Source organism: Mytilus edulis, chromosome 8 (assembly GCF_963676685.1).
Source record: "Mytilus edulis chromosome 8, xbMytEdul2.2, whole genome shotgun sequence".
Lineage (NCBI taxonomy): Eukaryota > Metazoa > Mollusca > Bivalvia > Mytilida > Mytilidae > Mytilus > Mytilus edulis.
In genome coordinates this window covers 49245161-49268816 of record NC_092351.1, presented here as the reverse complement: position 1 = coordinate 49268816, position 23656 = coordinate 49245161, and the positions used below count along the sequence as shown (strand labels likewise).

General features: G+C 30.7%; 1 protein-coding gene across 1 annotated transcript; it reads right to left on the bottom strand.

Moving 5' to 3' along the window:
• Positions 1-494: 494 nt before the first annotated feature.
• On the bottom strand, positions 495-12640 carry LOC139485799 (oncoprotein-induced transcript 3 protein-like). The gene is made up of 12 exons (XM_071270446.1): positions 12192-12640; positions 11216-11422; positions 8441-8605; positions 8175-8240; positions 7293-7493; positions 6769-6933; positions 6133-6198; positions 5474-5683; positions 5061-5225; positions 4459-4542; positions 2875-2971; positions 495-2384 (listed from the first exon to the last, which is right to left on the bottom strand). The coding sequence occupies exons 1-12, from the start codon at positions 12247-12249 to the stop codon at positions 2159-2161; spliced, it is 1710 nt and encodes a 569-aa protein (XP_071126547.1). The 5' UTR covers positions 12250-12640; the 3' UTR covers positions 495-2158.
• Positions 12641-23656: the final 11016 nt, after the last annotated feature.

The window sequence follows — 23656 nt, the reverse complement described above, 5'->3', positions numbered from 1 at the left end:
TTACAATTCCCTTCCCTTTCATGAATATGACCTACCGAGTTCAACTATTTACCGGATTTGTTATCACATAAGTAACACGACGGATGCCACAGGTGGAGCAATTTTTGTGTGGGGTTCGTGTTGTTTATTCTTTAGTTTTCTATGTTGTGTCATGTGTATCATTGTTTGTCTGTTTGTCTTTTTAATTTTTAGCCATGACGTTGTCAGTTTTTTTTCGATTTATGAGTTTGACTGTCCCTCGGGTATCTGTTGTCCCTCTTTTATATCTTCACATCTACATCAATATGTTTTTTGCAGCATGATCATAAAATCGACACATGCCTAGATATGTTAATATAGCTCGGCAAATCCAAAGTAAAGGGTACGTAATTTTAATACGAAAATGTGATATATTAGGCCCCTTTTTGATTTTTGCAAGTTATTCAAACTTATCTTAGATAGATCGAGTTTTACTGTTTTAATATTCTAATATTAATAAATAAATTAACAAAACATTTTAACCAAACGTTTATTACAATAACAAAACCATGATTTCAAATCTGTCTAATCTAATACAGTTAAGTATATGTACATCTTTTAATGTATGACTCAGTAAACATTAAAACTGATTATATTATTTTAACAACTACGTTTTACAACGTTTTTAAACTCAAATGAAAATCCAGGAACATTACATAAATAGCAAAACTTACATGTGGAGCAGGATCTGCTTACCCTTCCGGAGCACCTGAGATCACCCCTAGTTTTTAGTTGGGTTCTTGTGGTTTATTCTTTAGTTTTCTATGTTTTGCCATGTGTACTATTGTTTTTCTGTTTGTCTTTTCCACTTTTAGCCATAGCGTTGTCAGTTTGTTTTAGATTTATGAGTTTGACTGTCCCTTTGGTATCTTTCGTCCCTCTTTTAATATCGCCATGTCAGTGCAGGAGAGAAAGGAGCAAACGCTTCTTCTATGTTAATTTTCGAAACTTAATCTAAATATCTCTATCCAAAAGTGTTCCCGTTTTATCAGACTTTACTTTTTAAAAAATCCGTAATGATTGTGTGTCAATACGTATTTAGTGGCCTCCGGCTTTATTTGTAGTTTTCCAATTATCAAAACTAACACATTATGAAGTGTGAATTAAGATTTCTTTTAAAATAATGTTGAGTCAGCATATCAAGATATACAAAAGACAATATGTACATCATATCTATTTTTCGGGAATGAACAATTCGTTACACATAATCTCAACCTTTTAATCACCTTCATCGTCCGATATTATTCCTAACCCTTATAGATAAAGTTAGACAGGTTTAATAATGATAGATATCAAGCAACACATAAATGCATAATGTATCAAACTATGTAAAAAAAGATATCAAAAGACGCAAGTACAAAAACAAACTGTCATTCTTACAGCATACAAAAGGAACATGTAAACATAAAAACAATATCTGGACGGTATCGTAAACTGAAGACCTTCAAGAGGTATGATTATACTAAAAATACATACAGCAGAAGTCCTCAATAAATAAAACTAAAGTAAACAAATTGATAGGACAATTCAATTAAAAATACATATTAATTTCTGTTAATAATTACATTAGATGTATGTTTTATTATAATAGGATATTTTGATTGGCTAACTGCACATCACGTGTTATTCCTTAAGTTATTGCATCCCACAATAAAGAGCACAGGTGAATTAAATACAAAAGTTGATAAAATTCGTGTTTTCATGATTCTAGCTAAAAAAATGTAATTTTTAGTATTCAATGCTTTTTGTAACTTCATATAGTTGAATAGCGTTGACCGTGCGCAAGCGCTTCATACAAAATGTACTCATTCAACGCTTTTACACCCGAATGAAGTTACAAAATAAGCATTCAATTCTTAAATAAATTGTATGATTCACATTGATATTTAACTTATAAATTTGCATGTTTGTAAACATTTTTCAATAATAAAAAAAACTGGGTTCACCAATCTACGGTTTGGTGATATTACAGCAGCAATACGAGAAAGACACGTTTTCAGATTAAGTTAAACTGATATACACAAACAAACAATGTTTGGATTAATATTTTATAATTTTTCAAAGAATATTACATTTAATTTGGATTTCCTTACAACAATTTTCGTCTATATATTTTAAAGACATGATCTGTACAAAGTATCTAAAATCTTTTCATTTGCCCGAAATTTGTACTATTTGGTGGAACTGATGCCGTACTAACAGTGAACTGATTCACAGGGGCGCTTTGCCCTACAGTATTAATCTCCAGCAACCGATTGTTTTTGTCGTTTTGTGTTGCCTCTTCGTAAGATGGACACTTTTCCTTCACCATGTTTACATTGACAAAGCTGACCGCGCGCTTAGATGCTGTTCTTTGTAAGAAGACTCTGAAAAAAACATATATATTTTACAGAAATTTGTTGATATTACCTCTTTTTGAAAAAATGTCTGCTTTCGTATTCTCTAAGGAGGACATAGTACAATTTGTCACGACGACATGTTCAAATATATATTACATCGAAAGAATACCAGTGACTGCACATGTAACCATTAAAAATAAGTGTGAAAAATGGAACATGTATACACATAGCTATGAGCTCATGGTCATGGCAAAAGACTTTACTCGTCGATCATACGTAAAGTATTGAATGAACACTATTAACGTCACAAACTATCAGAACATCAAAATATTTTCTATAATAACTCGTTTATAGCGAACAGATCAGTGGAAATTCTAGTATATAAATTCATTCCTCACGCCTTCTAAATGTGCTTGATTCATAGTGTTAACTTAAGAATTGGTTTATACGACAGTATTACATTAGTGTATTGTAATGTTTTGTGTTACGGCTTTTTATACACGTATCTAACACTTACTTTACAAGAAGTATAGCCAGCAATATTGTAGAAAGTACTGCTAGCATACCAACGATGACCCATATATAGGGTTTGTCATCTTTGTCGTTCTCATCATCTATTGAAACATAGTTAAATTCAAGTTTAAATCATCATTTTAAAAATTTTAAAACAACACGTTCACTATTGTTTAGCATTAGATGCGCTTTTCTAGATGTACCTTCATCAGGGACGCTCAATGCCAAACATTTGAAATTCGAGGATGTATAAGTACCTAATCCGTTCAAGGGCTACATGTATATGTCAAAAATACCTAAAATAAATAGCCAAATTCATCTAAAGCCAATTTTACATGCGGAAGTTGAAACCTTAGTTTCTCATTAATTTCAAAACTTATAAACGGAGAGTTTTAGAAAAGTTTGTGAAATTATGTCAGTACCGTAGTACTGACTACTGAGCTGATGATACCCTCGGGTACTTATAGTCCACCAGCAGAGGTATCGACCCATTGATGTAAATAATTGAAAACAACACTTTTGACAAGTTCTTGCGTCCGATGCGCTTTTCTAAATGTTTTAGAATAAGCTTAACCAGGAACGCTCAAGGTTAAACATTTGAAATCCGAAGATGTATTAGTACCGAAACCGCTGAAGAGCTATATGTTAATAATACTTTAACTAAAAAGGCTTACTCAGCTTAAGTCAACTTCGCCTTAGGGAGTTAAAATCTAAGTGTCTGTATAATTTCAAAATTTGTAAAAATATTATTTTAGTAATGTTTGTGAAATCATGTCAGTACCAAAGTGCTGACTATTGATAGTCCACCTGCAGAGGTATTAACCTAGTGATGTAAAAAAAAATTGAAAAAAACCATGTTTGATTATTTCTTGCGGCCAATTGATACCGTGTTCGTTTCCAAACTAAAAGTAAAAGTAAAGACCATATGTACAGAAAATAAAGGAATATGTTAAGCATTCCTAAGTTTTTTTAAATTTCTAACGCAACAATAAGTGTCGTGAAATAACGGATAAAACTTTCACAAGAGTATACATTTGGCCTTTTAACACATACTATTAGATATACTATGTATATATAAACACAACAATATAAAGAGAAATAGTATTTAAGAATAAATTATCAATTACACAGTCTTTGCACTGAAACATTTTTCAATGTCGCGATGTTACAAGTTGGCTATCACATATTGGTTTTCATGGAGTTTGCGTGGGTATGTTATTATTCACACGCAGACTGGTGACAGTATATAGTGATTGCCAATCTGAGACATATAATCTTTAAAGGATATCTCTGTTGACCGATGGTACATAATTTGCCATCTTTGAGCCTCCGATATTCGATTTTTGCATTGTAAATGTATTTCTTTGTCAGAATAATGACAGGGGTTAGCGACAATTTGACAATAATATGATAAAAATACTTTTACATGAACTGATATAAATAAAACATATTTTATCATGGTTCATAAAATCATTCCCTTACATTCTACATGTTCGGAAAGCAATGAATGTTGATTTTAAAATAACACTAGAAGATTTATTTAAATTGCAATAAGATGTATCAAATAATAAATATAAACTGTCGATACCTTCTTTTGAAGGATGGTTTCCTGGTGGTGTTCTTCGTGTGGTGGGTGGTGTAGTAGTTGTAGGATCAGGAACAGGGAATGTACCTTAAATATCAAATAAATAACAAAATAATATGAATACATCCATTTTGTCCTCCTTTTATATAAAATTATATCGATGGTCTTCTGTGAGTAATAAACTGGACAACAACAAAGTACTAATACTAATGAATTTCTTCTGATTATTTGCATTGCATTTGCATTACATCTTCTCGAGTAACATTTCCCATTAATAATGTGTAATTTCAAAAATGATATTAAACGCATCATCTTTTTAATCAATAATTCAAAAAACTTTTCATTTCAAATGCCTGAAACCTCGACATTTTTTTGAAGTAGAATGTAGTAACGTGCATGGTAACAACGACAATTTGTCATAACAGGTAGGACCATAAGAGATATGATTAATTGATACAATGCATATGTTCACTGAACATTAACAAAAGTAAACGCCGACATATTAAGAAACAGACATTAGATTATAATTGTAATATTCCTTACTGGATACATGTCATTTTAAGAAAGAAGATGGGTAAATTTATTTTTTCAAACATAAAACTTACCAAAGCAGTAGGCCGATTTATCAACATTCAACTGTGTCAAGTAATAAGTCCTGTAGGTACCACAATTTCTAACTTTAATATCATACTCCTGGTCACATGTGCTATATAATCCTGATTGACATACTTTTCTGTCAACGGTTTTGTCAGAAACATCAGGTAGGCTTCCTAAAATATAAGAGCTTTAATGTTGATCGCTTAAATATGTTAAATCTGATTAGGTACCAAATAACAGTTTATTAGACAGATTTTAGAATTTTCATTACTTCACATGAATATAATATCAAAGATGTATTATAAGTATCTCTTTGTAACATATATAATGACGTTATTTATATACCTACAAAAACAACAAAAAAATAATACAAATATACACTACAGTCCGCATACACAAGTATTAAATGAAAAATATTCACCTTCCATCCAAAGCGGATATAACGTTCCACACTGCATCATTACAACGCTATCATTGACTATGTCATTTCCTGTTACACTATCGATCTTGTACCATCCTGTTGTTAATCGACTGTCCTCTATCGCCACGTCAGTCGTTTGTAGCGTATAGTTCGATGACCGTTTCATTTCACCTTCCAGTATACCGTAGTTACTGCTATGACATGGGTCGACTTAAACAATAATATGACTTTTTTATTGAACCTTTCTAATTCGGCATAATAATATGTAAATATGTTTTCTTTATTATCAGGTTATCAAGGTATTCATTCGGTTTACACTTTTAATCACTTTTATTTTGTAAATATTCAATTTGATTCTTAGGCAGACGTTAACTACTTTAGCTGCATTTAGCAAAACCATTCAGAACATAGTATCTGCAATGAACGTTAACTTCGAATGTTAATTATATTATCACTTTTTTATTCGAGCGCATTTTATCTTTTTTCTGTAGACTGGACACGTCTGACCTACACATGTATAAGCTTGGTACTTTTTTTTTTTTTAAAGTATTTCGAGTGTACAAAAATTGTACGTTTACACATAATAACACAAAGCTCGTTACAATTATGAAAGATAATGGACTTGAATTTATTGGAGCACACATTCACGTTATACGTACATTCACATCCTGGTGTAAACCCTTCATTATCAGATGTTTCTCCCACTGGACATTTTACCTCAGTACCTACGAAAATCATTTAAAGCATTATTTAAGTTAATCAAAACAAGTAACAAATAATTATCAATATCTTTAGAACTGTCTATTTTTTTAGTTATTTCAGCCAACATTTTATATGTGTCTGGTACCTGATAAAATTAAACCGCTAGTCCATTCTTTGACAATGAGATGTCAATGGTTTAGCATTTACAGCATATAGATTGCTTCGAGTTCCATTGGTCACAATGTATCAGTACGGGTTAAATAAATACCCCGTTCATTAGTTGTGTCGATTTCCCCGTGACCTGTTATATTGAGTTGATGCAGATCATACTCCGCTTTCCCAGTCGATGCACTCGTTGTTAGCTCATACCTTCCCCTCAGGAGTAATTACTGCTAAGGCATATTTCAAACGGACTACCGAGGTCATACCATCATTATTAAACAGCTATTGCAATAAATGAATTCAAAGTTTTGCTTGTTATATTTTTATTTTGTTGTTGTTTGTCTGTATTAAAAAATTGCTAAACAGTATTTTGATTATATACTTTTTCGAATAATAGTTGGATTAAAAGAACTAAAATGACATTATCTCACCAAAACAATATGCTTGGTAGCATCCACTGGTAGGTTTCAAGTTGTATATGTAAAAATCGTCACAGTTTTTAACCTGCATGTCATAAGAACTAGTACAACATCCTCCGTTATAATTTCCAACACATGCCGTTACATTTGCAATTTCACCTGAAGACGGGTAAGATCCTGCAAGTAAATTATACAACAGTTTGTAATAAAGAAAAAAATGGCTACGTAAAGCATACTTATATTTTTATTGAAAACATTAGCAAAGAACAAACTTCAATAATGAGTCGTTCCTTTAGTAATTTTATAAATATCAATAATAACAACGTAGATTCATTAGAGAACAAAGTGTTTTATCTTTAGAAGATCTTTTTATATATAATTTCTTTCTCAGGAAGATAATTCTATGTTTCAATTGATTTTTCATGACTATTTTAAAATGCAGTTAGCTGTTGACATGTATTTCCATTAAAATATATATTGCGTAGGTATGTGCCCAAAGAGCCTATTAATTTCAATTGAATGAGATAAGTTCCTACCATCCATCCATATTGGAGAACTAGTTCCACATTTGTATCCACCTTGTGGACATTCTGTTGGCATCGTATTTCCTACGGCACTTATTGGACGGTACCATCCTGGTGTTAGGGTATTGTCACATAGATTTCCTATTTCTGTATTGTTAACTGATCGCTCCCAATGATCTAAAGATTGATGGTTTTCCTCGAGGCACGGCTCATCTACAAAAGAATTCTTTATAAACTGGAAGTTCTGCAGGTTCAAATGAGCAAAAAAAAAGTCCGGTTTCTATTGACTATAAACACACGAGTTAACATAGAATCACCGCCCGTACATGTACTCCACTTATAACTACCGGTTATCAAAACGTTCTGTGATTACTTGTACACAACTAGGTTCAGTTAAATACTTTGCTCTTGCTAGGAGTTATTTTTTTACTATATTTCGTAATGTTTATCTAAGTTTTCTGCAAAAACATTATCATGATTATTGAATACCATTCTAATTTTTATCCTTAAGAAAGATCTAAAAATATTTTTGTACATAAATAATTTCAACTGGATGTTTGGATACTCAGATACTCATCCCGTCCATTCTTATGCATATTGCAACAAATCAATCAACAGATTAAATTAAACATGTTTATTTTTAAATTTGGCAGTAATGCGTTTGTCAAAATAGAAAATTGTTCAAATAAAACGAATGATATCACACGTCTAATGCAATTATGTAAAAGATGAACGTATTTGTGATAGGGTGGCAATTCTGGTCCTCTTCGTGTCAACTTGATGTGTTTATAATATACAACATGCTATGGACTTCTGTTATATCAGAATAATAGGAAGTAGGAAAATATCCTATACCATCGGCTATTAGAACCAGGTAATTCATTTAAAACTCACATCTACATCCAGGGGTAAACCCGTTGTTGTCTGATGTTTCACCTGCAGGACATGCCAATTCGGAACCTATAATGACAAGATTTTATAACAATTATGATCGAAAAAAGTACTTACAAAAAGATATCTAATAAGAGATATATTTCAAAATGCTGCTATTCTAGTAATGATAATAGACAATATGACATTAAAAGATTTTTGTATATCTTAATGAATACTTTCTTCATTCTCACATCATACTTTAATTAAAACTAATGATGATAATATACCAAAGCAATATGCCTGATAGCACGATGACACTGGCACCAAATTGTACACAAGGTAATCTGTACAGTTCTTGACCTCAATGTCATAAGAGTGTTTACAACAATCTCCATCATAATGTGCTGCGCATGCTTGAACTGTTTTCACATCTCCTGTGTCTGGGTAAGCTCCTAGTGAAAAACAAAAATGAATGGAATATAAAAATAGGCGTCTATATAATGTAGTGCAATGTTTACAAAAAAACTGAGATATCTAAACATTAAAAAAAAAAAAAAAAATTGAAAAACAAGCAAAAACGAAAGAGGATATAGAACGATAAAATGGAAGAAAGACAGACCCACATATATAATATACAAGAAAAAAGTAATCAACCATCAGTTGGTTCATTTCAATATTCAACAGACTTAATATCTAAATTTAGTCCAAGTCTCGTCGCCATTATTCTTCGTTTTAACCATTCTGTCAAATTCTATATCTTATTTATTTAACGAAAATATCAGATATTCATACATTATATGCGTTTGTCTGTATTAAATCACCCTCAATTTTTGTAATCCTTGTTATTATGACTGACACATCGATTAATTACATCTTTAATATGTTTAATCTTAAATACATCAGTGTAATGATCCCATTTAGATTTGATATTTGTTTCATTATTTATTTTTACATGAAATTGAGTTTATACAATAAATGGCATGTATTTAATGGCTTGTTACAATATATATGTTACAGGCATTTTCTAAATTTAGGCATTTTGTAAAATGACTGAATTTTCAGGCAATTTAGAAAATGCCTAACCTTTACAGGCATTATACAAAATGACTAAAAATACCTAGTCATTTTGTAAAATGACTGAAATTTTGAAGCAAAATTCCACAAATTGCCTGTTGAGTTTCAGGCAATTTGTAGAATATCATTGAGATGCAAATGTCAAAGGTTGACAAAAACACAATATCTTCCAAAGAAAATTTATTCTCAAAAACCGTATCGGAAGGGTTTTTTTGGGGCCTTATGATAGGTTCTTTTAGTGAACCTACGTTAAGTACTTACTCACTTTGTATTTCAGATACCAACATTGAATCAATGATTATTTTGTCAAAATGACATAAAGAAAAATTGTTCTGTCAATAGAACAAAATTTACAATCAAATTTTTAGAAAATCTAGATTCAATACACTAAAGTGAAACATGAAATAGAGAAAAGTTTGTTTTTATTTGACCGATTGCTGTTTTTTTTTTTGCTTTCTGTCGCAAATATGTCATGCATTTTTAAGACGTGCACAATTTGGTTATAATTCGTATGGGTTATTTCTACAGAGGATTGAACAAGATTAAGGACAGAAATTTAGACTGCAGATTGCAATTGAAATGAAGGTATTTTAGACAAAATCAGAAAATTCCCCTGCAGAACAGCCATAGAGTTGTAAACGTGTTGTCCGATCGTCTAAAAATGTCAGGGCTGGTAGATCTCAACCTGATGAACTTTTTAACCCCCATGTCAGATTTTATCTAAATGCAGTTTAGAGATGTATTAAGCAAAAAAAAACTGTATTTTCCCATATGTTCCATTTATAGCCATGTTGGTCATGTTGTTTGGCAATCAGGGATTAATGGGACAGTTTTTTAAAACAAAATACTCTAATGACAATTTTGGCCAAGTTTGGATAAATTTTACCTAGTAGCTCTATAGGAGAACATGTCTGTGAAAGTAAACAGACGAAGACGAAAGACAGCAGCCAAGTGGTGAGCAAAGCTTACTTGACTCATTTGACTAGGAGAGCTAAAAATCGACAAAGAAAAAACATAACAGTGCTTTGTCAGATATTAAAATAAATTCTAGTTCTGTGCTTCTGTGAATTAATTGCATTTATTCAGTAAAATGTATTCTTGATTATTTAAGCTCTTCTTTTTTAATTAAGTAATTATCATAAATAAAACAGCTCTGGTGTTCAAATCTTTCAATTGTTTTTTTTAACATTTTATTCTATAAAATGATTTCAGGCATTTTGTAAAATGCCTTTCAATTTTTCCAGGCATTTTGTAAAATGCCTAGAAAATTTAGTCATTATGTATAATGATGTATAATGACTGAATCTTGCAGGCATTTTAGAAAATGCCTAAAGTTTTCAGGCATTTTACAAAATGCCTAAATTTAGAAAATGCCTGTAACATATATATATCATTTATTTAAAAACAAAAATTGAAAAAGTATATATTATATTTAAATATCTCAATGTCAAACTATCATCTGGTTTTGTTAGGACATACGTTCTTCGTGAATGTATATATCACACAAATAACAAAAGTTAGCTACTAATGTTCTCATTTTTGCATGATAATTGAACAACAGACATAAAATGAACTAGAACATATAAGTGGCTTAAATTCTACCTTTAATCACAAGTCTAGTATAGTCGACTATGCAGTATGTACTTTGCTCTTTGTCGAAGGCCGTACGGTGACCTAAAATTGTTAATGTCTGTGTCATTTGGGCCCTTGAAGAATCTTGTCTCATTGGCAATTATACTTCGTGTTTCTTTTATTATTTACCTAGTTTGATTAAAATTCAAAGATACCTGGCTACGTTGTTTAACCTAAGAAAGGAGACATATAATGGTTGAAATAATGTTCTATATCTTATTTTGAAGTTAAAACTACATGTTGCGTTAAATCTTAAAAAGAAGGCTATCTAACAAAATATATATACTAACTCGTCTCTTAAAGAAAATTGTAGATTCAATTTATATCTCAAGCATATAAAGAAAGGAAGAAATTACCATTCATCCAAATTGACATAGATGTTCCACACCTCATTCCGCCATATACGCATTCTGTTGGCATTCGTTCTCCAGCATAGCTAGTGATACGGTACCAGCCAGCTTCTAATGTATTGTCACATATTGCGGACGGTAAGGCTGCATTTGCTACGGACCTAGCATCTTCATTTGGTGTATCCAAAACTTTGTAGGTAAGGCACGGATCACCTTGAAATAAACCAGTAATTAAATTAACCACCAAACATTTGTCAGCATGCTTTTTTGTTATTTTTATCGTACTTCCCTTTAATTATGAATTAAATAAAGAAGAGGATTAAATTTATCGTAAAAAGTACTAGTTAATTAATATACTTGAACTGGAATATAATGAATAGACATATTCACTTATGTTCCCCGCATTTTACTTACTAACTGAATTTATTTTAATTTTATATTTTTATATAAATTAATCTTCAAAAGATTATATTACTTTCAACAATAACTTCTTCAAGGAATGTACAATTGTTTCTACGATTTGAACCAGTGAGCTGGGTAATGAAATTTGTTTTCGGGTTTAATTTATTATTTGAGATACATGTGTACAAAAAACGGTAATTTAAAACCATTAAAAATCAAAATGATTGTTAGCTTTAAAATTATGATTCATGCATGTTACCCTAGGTTCACTATATTTGTTCTGGGTAGAACCTTTATTAGATATCAAATTTGTTATATTAAACGATGTGTTATAAAATTCAAATATTCAACCTGTTAAAAAATGTTAACAAAATACCTATTTCTAAAATAATATGTTATTCAGAATCTATGTTTACATCAAAATTGATTACGACAATATTATAATACATCGTATAGATCCGTTTTTACACTAAAAATAAACTTAACTGATAATATATGTTAGCCATAGTGATAATTAGTTTTAGCCACCATTGATATATTTTATTTTAATTCAGTTAACTAAAGTATAAGAAATACTCACATTTCGTTTTTACAAAATGAATGAAAAGTATAAAAAATAATGTTAACATGTTCTCCATTGTAGATGTTTAGTTATTTTGCTTTCCCATTATGTTACTTCCAATACATTAAAGTCTGACATTTTGTTTGATTGTCCTCATATACTTCCTGATTAATATTTGTCACGTGATTGGTTTAAAACCCAAACAAAGAATCTATTGATTGTTCATATAACATATGAGCCAAATTTATAAAAATGTAAAACGTATCAACATCATCTTTTGGCAAGGACGTATATTGATTTCATGATCACCAGCAATAACAATTTTCCGATATGTTCTTTATAATCAATAAACCATATCAAATTTTCTTCTCAGTTTTTCTATTATAATGAACTTGTGAGTCGTAATGCATAGTGATGCATATCCCTGTAATTTTATGATTATTTTTCGACATGTTTAGAATTACCAATGTATAAGTGATGAATAATTCAGGGCCATTAAATATCTATATTGGAGGTTACGATGTTTACTCTTATCGTGTATTAGTGCTATAAAACATAAATTCTATTTATAACATTGGAAATTTTCAAATAACGTGGATGGGTTTCAAAATTTGTCATTTATGTGGTCTAATCTTTAAAAGAATTACAGTTTGAAAATAATCTTAATATAAAATATAAGTCAATTTTGCACAAAGTATACTTTTTGTCCAATTTTTTGACGAATGAAAAGTAATTATGTAATTATTTTTATTCACACCGTTTAACGGAAATGTTTATTAATAAAAAAAAGAATACAAGTCAAAATCACTATTCTAAAAAAAATCCTAGACGTGAAAAGTTGGCTATTTTAATTTCGTAATAAATATATACCTTTCCTGCAAATAAAATCGGTAACTATATTTGTGAAATGTCCTGGATTACCACCAAAAGACAACAAAATCTTGAGTCATGTTGGAAAATAATTTATTTAAACATATGTAACATTTTTAAGATTGCTATACACATGATACAGTGTTATCAAAAAAGATTAATCGTTTTATTGACTCTCGTGCCCCTAACAAATATAAGAAAGAGTTTAGATTTGTTTAAAACCAAAATATATCCAGTTAAACAGCTTTGCTATTTAGTAAATTTGGATAAACACAAAAAAAATATCTCACATGACTTCATACTTAACAGACAAACTGATTTTTGAGAAACACAAACCAAAACAAACATCGGTAGCCTATTGGGTTATAAATTCCTATGCAATTGTCCCATTAAACGCATCTATCATATTGCATAGGTGTAATACGTAAAACAGTATATAGTATTATAGATAGTATTTATACGTTTGGATTTGGATTTTTAAGATTTATGACAGAAAACAGAGATGTTATGTTTAGTCCTTTATGTTATAACTATATGTGGTTTTCTAATTTACTGACTATAAATCAATAACTTTTGCATATTTTTTCCAAACATTAACGTTCGTACAAGATTACTGTAAAGAAAGCACCTAAAGCGATAATGAAGTATCAAAAGTATGTAGATTTAAAAAAAGAATCTGCTTATTTTGGAAGTGTAATTGTGTTATGTTGATTTTAAAATACCATATAATTAAAGCTATTTTATGCCATGCTTGTAACATCTAATATAGTTATTTACGTCAGGGTTTTTTAAAGTCAGAGTCAGTTCAAATTCATATTACTATAATTAGGGCCATGTAACTGGTATTTACAAATATTGTCTGGGTCAAGGTATCTTCCGTGTTTATCATATTTAAAGATCAAATTACAATTGGTATGCCAATTTTTTGTATGAAATCTATTTAATTGTAGTGACTGAGATAATTGCAGATAATGACACATGTAGAGAAAAAAAAAGTAATGTGTAATATATTTATTTAGCTTTTGTTGTCGTATCAAATGCAATTGTTTTCTTTTGAAACCTCATAATTATGAAAATTTATATATGTTATCCTTGAAACAGATTTCTAGCAGTTGATAAGTCATTTATTGGTAATTATGAAAATAACAACAAAACTTTATTATGGCGTTTAATCACGCATAGGTGAAAGGTGTTGATATGTGATTTTTTTCAGAATGTTTTATAAAGAAAACGCAATTTACGATTTGATAGTTATGTCAAAATATATCTTCCATAACTGCACCTAGTGTGATACGATATTTCTCCATTCGAGACATTTACAATTAAATGTTTAAAACACAATGAAAACAAACATACATATGCTAAGTTCAAGAAACCGTAGCCGTAAAAACAAATATAAAAAGGTATCTTAAAATATATTATAGAAACAATTTTGATTAACCGCTATCACACATCTTTTTACCCATGGTTTTGACAGTTTATTTTTAATTCTTGATTTTGAATGTCCCTTTCGTATCTTTTGGCTCCCATGAAGTTACATATATATTTAGGGTGCTTGTAATCCAAAATGTGATATAGAACCATTGTATTACACCTGCGAACCAAAGTCACTTTATAAGAATTCGTATGCTGAATATTGTCATTTCGAAAAAAAGATCAACCTTTAAAAATCCGCCAGAACACTTCATGTTTCTTTTTTGTGCAATACATCTATTCTTTATAAATGAAAATCGCAAGAATTTCTCTCACAGTAAAATATATATAACTCAACCCGGTGTCTGCTAATGAGTTCTAATTGAACAGATTTGTTTGTTTTAAAGTGATAAAGATTATAACATAATGATGACTGTTGAACCCTTTTTCAACAATCTTTTACTGCTATGTCTGATTGTTTTTTTCACACATCGTTGTCAATTGTGCAATGTATTTTTTTTTTTGGCGACTTTCATACAATTAACAGATCTAGTAAGCTATAAAACCAGGTTTAATCCACCGTTTTCTAAAATAGAAATGCCTTTACCAAGTCAGGTTATGTCAGTTGAAATCCATTCGTTTGATGTGTTTGATCTATTGATTTTGACATTTGGTATGGGACTTTGCATTTTAAATTTTCATTATAATTCGGTAATTTTGTTATTTTACTTGTTTTAGGCAGATGAAAAACATGAATATGCGACGATAAGAAAATATAAACCTTTAATAAAAAGTTTTTAAAAAATGTTGAATTTGAATTTAAGTTTCTATCATCATGGTCAACTTATCTTATCCAATGAACAATTGTCGTTTAATTGTTCATAATTAATTAGTTGCCAATTGTTGAATTAAGTGAATTGACGTTGTATTTTTTCAACTACTGACTGGATAAGTAAAAATGTCGATTTAGTGTTTACGGTTTCTTTTTTAAATTTTGTATCAATGGAATACGCTATAAAACTAGGTTAATACCATCATTGTAATTATGCAGAAGATAATGCCTGTACCAAGTCAACAATATAACTGTTTTTTATCCATTCGTTTGATGTGTATGAGCTTTTGGCTTTGCTATTTGATTAGGGACTTTTCTGTTTTGAATAGAGTTCAGTATTTTTGTGATTTTACTTTTGCACAAGAGGGCATTAATGAATAGACATATAATGCGTCTCTATCCTCATTTGTTGCCAGTAATAATCGCAGAGCAGTTAATCCATGTATTATCTTTATTTTCGTAAAACATATTTTGATTGTATCCCAAAAATATCATAAAACTGCTTAGGTATAACAATTCTATTAAAATTGAAAGTTACATGGTCAAGATGATGACACAGTATATTTGAACAGTCTATTAAATAAACTAACATTTGTTAATTCTTGATCTTTAAATGGATCAGATTTCAGTCATATGACAACATGTACTTGCAAATATTCGATAGCAAACAAACTTCAAATAATATTAATCATCAAATGTTAATGTGTTGTCAATAGACGACATAGACAGGAAGTTGATTTATACTCTTGAATAAAACACGCAATGCATCATTTGAATAAAAATGGCAAAATGAGTGACAGCAAAGGGGTTGTAAGAAAGAAGGCGCACACAAGTCTTCAACAGAATACAATGTACATGTACTTACATTTGTAATTCAGTGAAACGATTAATTACTTCAAATGTAATTGTTTTCTTCTGGTATGTAATGCATACATGCTTTTAAACTTTTTTTCATGATACATGTGAAGGACTCTAAGTGCGATAGTCACGCTTAAATTCAATGGCCCAGGCTTAAGAACGATGGTTTTGATGCGTGCAATGGTATGTGTTATTCATTTGAACCCGCTTAAATGCGTTTTTTCCACAAATTTATTTACGTTATTAACGTTAAACAGCATTATGACGAGAAGGTTTGTACAGATTTAGGATATTTATTCCACTAGAAAAAAAAGACTAGAGAAACAAACGAGCACGGTCTGAGATATTTTTTATCGTTGCTTGATGGGTTAAACTTTATTTGTAAAATAGTAAAAAGAAATTTAATCAAAATAGCTAAGGTGCCGAATAAGTCTTAATTTCACTTTCTAATTGAACAATTCTATAAAATAAAACAAATATGGTTTCTTATTTCTGTAAATGAATATACGTCAACTAGACAGCTACCTAACAAAGAGATCATCATGTGAAGTAACATCATATGATAGACAGTAAGACAACTCTCTAGCCAAGACCTAATGCCATTTATGTATGCAACTTTAGGTTATAGTATGACCTTTAACGCAGAGCATTGGCCCACATTGCATAGTACTTTATTATGACAAAAGGGTTTCAAAACAACCAGTGAAAAACAATTCAAACGAGAAAAATAACAACTTGATTTAATTTTACCTGTCTATATAACTGTCTTTTGATTCACATGACTACAGTTACAATAAAGTAGAAATACTGACCTATTTTTACATCCTTACAGCATTTTCAGATTTATCAAAAGTAGATATTAAACAAATTATGTAATTTTAAAGTCTGACTGTACTGAGAGTCACACAACTTTATTTGGGCTTTTCTTGTTTGCCAGGTGTTATTTTCTAACAAAAAAAGTACTCCTCTTCACATTTAAAATAAAAACAAAATATGTTTCATGGTAAAGTACAATATCTTTATAACTGACGTAGCAACATCAAACAAAATCACTGAACTTGGTCATAATTATGTCTGAAATATTTCATCCTTTATTAAATTTTAGATTGTATATATACTAGAACACACCCGCGAAATCGCGGGCACATACAGCTTGTAAACTTTTGTCTGATGAATTTTTGTAAAAGATAATATGACTGGAGAATGTCATATAAGGTACTGATCAAAAGCCTTCTCCCTTTTTTTCAAAGTCCGTTCTGTGCTTCCTTTCTGTTAAGTTCAATTATTTTTCGTGTTTCTGGGCTTATATCACAATTATTCTTCCCCTTTGCGACAATGCATTTTTTGGTAAAAGTCAGATTAAAATAAAATTTATAGCGCTTTAAACATGAAATGAATGAAACTGCTTATAGACAATTATGACTCTAATAAAATGTGCTTCTAGGACAATCCATCAGTGCTTTTCCTTTTGAGAGCCCTATTAAGATGCCAATGATAGGATTTAAATCTCGTATAAATGACTAAAGCTTCTTTGAGGGGTAGTCTGAATGGCCCTGATCCCGAAATCCCGGGCTTAAAAACATGAAATCCCGACGTTCATATTTTAACAAAATTCATATCCCGACATCCCGAAATTAAAAAAAATATATATATTCCCGCATCCCCTAAAGATCAAACCCGAAATCCCGAGCTTAAAAACACCCGATCCCGACGTCCCTAATAAGTCCTGCCTCCCTCTAATCTCTACCCTACTTTCATTTTGGCCAAATCACTACTTTCACTTTCAACAATAAATGTTAATGCCCCATTTATGGGAATTGTGTTTTCTAGTCTGTTCGTCCGTTCGTTCGTCCGTCCGTCCTTCTGTCCGGCTCCAGGTTAAAGTTTTCACTTTCAACAATAAATTTGTATGCCCCATCTATGGAAATTATGTTTTCTAATTTGTTCGTCCGTTCGTTCGGTCGTCTATCTGTCCCGCTTCAGGTTAAAGTTTTTGTCGAGGTAGTTTTTGATAAAGTTGAAGTCCAACCAACTAGAAACTTAGTAAACATGTTCCCTATGATATGATATTTCTAATTTTAATGCCAAATTAGAGATTTTACCCCCATTTCACGGTCCACTACGCATAGTAAATGTAAATGTGGCATCGGTAACTATGGACACATTCTTGTTTCCATATGTTAAAAACTTTTACTTATTTCAATATATATGCAACTGGTTTGACCCCTTAGATAGTAAATATTTCAGAAAAAAGTAGACAGAATACAGAGAGTCTCTGTATATTATAGTAGTATAATCGTAGTTTACAGAAGGATAAATTCAAAAACATAATAGTCTTTAAGGAGATATAATAGTTGTGGTTCTTACGATCTAAAAACCATGATATGGAGAACACTCTGATTGGCTTATTTGTTTTTCATTTTTGTAATCTATCATACGATTGGTTGTTCTTGTGCATGTTTAAAACTGGAAGTCTTATCTATGACTAAAAGTTAGTCTGATAACGGAAAAAATATCCGGACATCTATTTTGTCGTTTTTCTCCCAAAACTACTCAATTTGAATTATCATAAAAATTGATGACAAATGCGACTATGCATGTTACTTAAAGAACACAGAGGCATGATGATTCTTTTATTGTGGAAGGAAGAGAAGCTACACACACAATGAGGTCTTCTCGTTTAATAGTATAGATGAAATGGATAAGAAATTATAGAATTGAAGAAAATTGATCTACTGATCAGTGATAAACTGTAAATTAATACCTTCTGTTTTGGGCATACTCATTACACATTGCACATCTTGGCAGAATTAAATAAATTTTGATTTAAAAATCCTTTGAAAAAGAAACAGGTCATCAGGATTAACTTAGTTATTCCAATTTTATAAAAAAAAACTCCTTTGATCTCATTAACTGATTTTTTTTCAATTTGTAGCACAGAAGACTGATATGAAAACTTATCGCTAGAAACTAAAAGCGGTTGTCAATAAAACTAGCAACGTCATCATCGGTAAAATAACGATAAACAGATTATCATTGGTTACCTCAACTCGATTGCTTTTCTCACGTTCGCCGTGCCGGATCAAGCGAGAAAATCAATATCGTTGAGATGATCAACGATAATCTTTAAATCACAATACATATTGAAATTTACTAGAAAAGCAATACACAACTTAAGATAAAATGAAATTTTCAATTTACCTGTAAAACATACATGTACTGAGGAAACAACCTCTTATTAAGGTGCTAGTATGCCATTTCTTTAATTTCAACAAAACTGAAATAATCAAATCTAAATAAGTATTGCAACTTTAGACAACAATCATGCTTAGAAGGTTTTCAACACTTGCTATGGAAGTTCTATAATTATATCACATTCTCAGTTTTTAGAAAAAAAAAAGTTTCATTCTAAAAAAAATATTTAGTAGCTTCATAATATGATAAAAAAAATAGTATTCATTGCATTATCAACTTAACTTGACTGACACTATGCATTTATACCAGGCATAAGCTATCATTTTTAGTCACCATAACATATACCGGTATCTGATATCTTTAAAATTGTCTTAATACAATTTAAGATTTTTAAATAATGTTCGAAAGTTTTTGGTGTACACCATGCAATGTGAAGATGCTGATGTATAAAAAATAATCACCGAAAACCTTATTCATTTATTGATGTGTTAATACAACCATAAAGGGGCCTCGGTGGCCGAGTGGTCTAAGTAGTTGCTTCTGTAATTACTAGCCAGTCAACAATGAGGTTGTGAGTTCGAACCCCGCTCGTGCGGGTGCACTCGACTTCAATTTAGATTAACAAGGGTTGTCCGTTTTCCTATCAAAGGTCGATGGTTTTTCACAGGGCACGCCGGCTTCCTCCACCAATTAAAACTGCCCATCATGACATAGCATAAATGCAGTACTTAAAAGTGGTGTTAAAACACCAAAAATCAAATCAAATACAACCATAAATCACTTCCTGTGATCATCTTGCTTTTATTGTCATTTTGGAGGATATGTATGTACATTCTACACACAAAAAAAATGGTAAAATCACAAAACAACTCAACGGAAAATTTAAAACGGAAAGTCCATACTCAAGTGACAAAATCAAAAGCATCATGAAAGGAAACAACTGTATATTTCTGATTTTAGACAGGTATTCTCTTATGAAGAAAATGGTAGATTGAACCTGTTTTATAGCATGCTAAACATCTAACTTGTATAACAGTCGCATCAAATTCCAAAATATTGACAACGATGCGTGAACAAAACGAACAGACAATGTAAACATGGCAATAATACAGCAGTCAAAATTGTGCTATAAAACATGTAACAAAGATGCAAAAATGTCTTACAGACCAAGCCTATAGTAAAACTTAAAGACAAGAATACATAAAATAACCATAGTAAGTGCTGATGATGATTATGGTGTTGATCACAATATTATTCGTATGATCTTTGTTGTGAAATGTTGGTTTAAAGCTATTAAATACATTTCGGATTTCAAATTGTTGTTCAAATTTCTAGTCAATGCAAAAAATAACTGTTGTTCTCAAATTGATGAAATACAAGTATTAGATAAAATACAAAGGTAACAAAGAAACAGGCCGGTAACAACCGTTGCCGGATAGTTTTTCTGCACGTGTAGTCAGGTCAAGGTTCGAGGCGATATTTCTACGTTCCCTTGTCACCATCTTACGGTGTTTATATATCTCAACTTGTACGATTCGCTCGTGTATGTAACAATGTTTTAGATTTTAACAAGAGAAATTTATGTATTACCATGATTACTGCAAAATTATTACACCAGGGTTTTCGATATCACAAACTAGTCAAAACATTTACTAAATTTTATCATCGGTATAAGGACATCATTCGTAAATATAGCTCAACTGTAGACTTCTTATACGTTCAGGTATTTCACATCCAATTTTTTATGGAAATATTTTTTATAAAGCACAAAGGTGTCAGTATTCACCTCAAAAACTAACATAACCTTTGAATAGACTTATTAAGAAGGGATATAGTTACGATACTGTTGTCAGGTCAATAAAGATTGCATATTTTGGCGTTAATATTGATTCACTTATAGGGTCTTTGCATCGGAACTAAACACATTTATTCAAAAACCAGTTGTTGGCATGACACGGGTTATGTTCTTCTCATATATGTTATGATGGTATGATACTAAACCAATAAATGGGGAATAAAAACATTATGTCGTGCAATTTAATAACAAACCTCTTCAAACATGTTATTTTCAATTATAGCTTAAAATACAAAATACCAAATATTCAAACCTATTTAGAGGTAATTATAATAAATGCTAAGCTTTTTTATATTTTGAGATAATTTACCTGCTAGTGAAGAACCATACCCAGCTGTTGGTGTCACAGTTACAAGAACTGCATATGCTTCCAACTATGATGGTAACTGTAAACATACAGAATATGAAATCCAAATAAAATACTGTAATGGGTACTATGTTTATTTCCTAAAAAGTATAACGGGTGGATGTACGTCAGCTTACTGTCTCGGTTAGTATCAAAATTCATCATCACTTATTTATATATAGTTTGAACTTTTACTAATAACACCGTTTGAATTTCTTAAACATTTGAAAGAACAAACTGTATTTGGAATCTGCTTATCTGATTGGTGTTTTTTTTTCCTGTAGTTGATTTTTTGTTAATTGGTTTCGCCGAGTAATACCATTGTTGTTCTGTGCATTTAGAAGTATAATTTAAAAGTTGCTTAACAAAATTGAGGATTCTGTTTAGTTATCATATCATCGTGTTGTCATTCCTTGGACAAAGCAATTCGAATTTATCTTTTTCAAGTTTTATACAACAGTTACCATTATTATCAAGTTTATATGTTATATTGGTTATTCTCATCGGATTTTGTATAATGCGTAGTCCGTTGCTGTGTGTGTTACATTTTAATGTTGTGTCGTTGTTCCCCTCTAATATTTAATGCGTTTCCCTCAGTTTTAGTTTGTTACCCCGATTTTGTTTTTTGTCCATATATTTATGAGTTTTGAACAGCGGTATACTACTGTTGCCTTTATTTATCTATTATTATGGGGTTTTTTTGGGTTTTTTTTTTTGTGTTTCATGTGACCAACTGCCCTGTAAAAATGGTACAATATCTGAAAATGGATTTTCACCAGGGTGTAAAAGTATGTACATATCATCTGTTTGATTATAAAAAATATTTACCTTAACCGTCCTTGGATGATGCAAACTTCCCAATTGTACCATACACGTTACACTTTATATCTACACTATCCCAAATTACCCGTAATGCAATTTAATTTCAAACAAAGATTGCGACTACAAACTATTTTATTTACTTTAAAAAAAGAAATTTTAATCACTATATTGTAAATTAATGTATTAAATTAAAAATCAATATTTTTCATAGTTTTAACCTTTGATAACCACACTTTATATACACGTTACACAATCACACCATGTCTTATATAGTTATCAAAGGAACTATGTTAACATTTGTGTACGCCAGACGCTCAGATCAAAATAGTTTGAAAGCCAAACACGTACAAAGTTGAAGAGCAATGAGAACCAAATATTCTAAAAAAAAGTTGTGCCAAATACGTCTAAGGTAATCTTTGCCTGGGATAAGAAAATTAATAGTTTTATAGACATGAAATTTATAAAAATGACCATATACTATTACACCATTCCCCTGACATAATACATAATAGCATCATATAACTTCTATAATTGACCCACATGCCATATCCATTACACCATACACTTTTTGGGGGAAGTTTACACCATCCAATCACTATGGACATGCTACAAAAAACTATTAAAACGAAGCGGAAAACAATAAAAGGATATTCTTAACTCATGGTAGTGGAAAATGAATTGACAAAAACAAAGATGTCTAAAACAAAATAAGTTCACAAAACACAGCAAAGAAAACTTAATTGGCTAGTACAAACCCCTAAAATTTTTTCCTTTAGACACATGTGTGTCAAAAAAAAATAGTCTTATTATGTTCATATCCTTTTTTCTTTTTACCAGCAGCAACCGTAAACATTTTACATGACATTGAATATTTTTCTTGTATGATCTAATACATGTAATAACGTGCGATATTGTAACATAATTTCTTCTTTTCGTTTAGCGTTCCCAAATGTAACAGTGTCACCGTATGTTAACGTTACTCTAACAGAGACGGTAACTGTGACTGAATGGAATGTTACAATGGTTAACACTAAGGCAACTTTTGAATGTCATGCAGACGACTTACAAGATATATATAAATATAAAATACGATGGTATATCAATGAAATTGAGATTGAAGATGCCAAATTTGAAGATTTGTCAAAAACAGATTTTAAGGCCGGATTATGTCGTATGTTAGAAGAACACTGGACATCAAAACACAAATCAAATATGTTAGTGACGTGTGCTATTCAAATAGGAGGTGATGAATTTGAAACTTATGGCCCGCAACATAATTCGAAAGTTTTCTT

Bases quoted from the DNA above. Each gene is read 5' to 3' on its own strand.
- LOC139485799 (XM_071270446.1), bottom strand. From the start codon at position 12,249: ATGGAGAACATGTTAACATTATTTTTTATACTTTTCATTCATTTTGTA. The intron at 5,684-6,132 runs GTACGTATAACG...TTATTGTTTAAG, and splicing joins GTTTACACCAGGATGTGAAT to TCGACCCATGTCATAGCAGT. The intron at 2,972-4,458 runs GTATCGACAGTT...ATGTTTCAATAG, and splicing joins AAACCATCCTTCAAAAGAAG to ATGATGAGAACGACAAAGAT.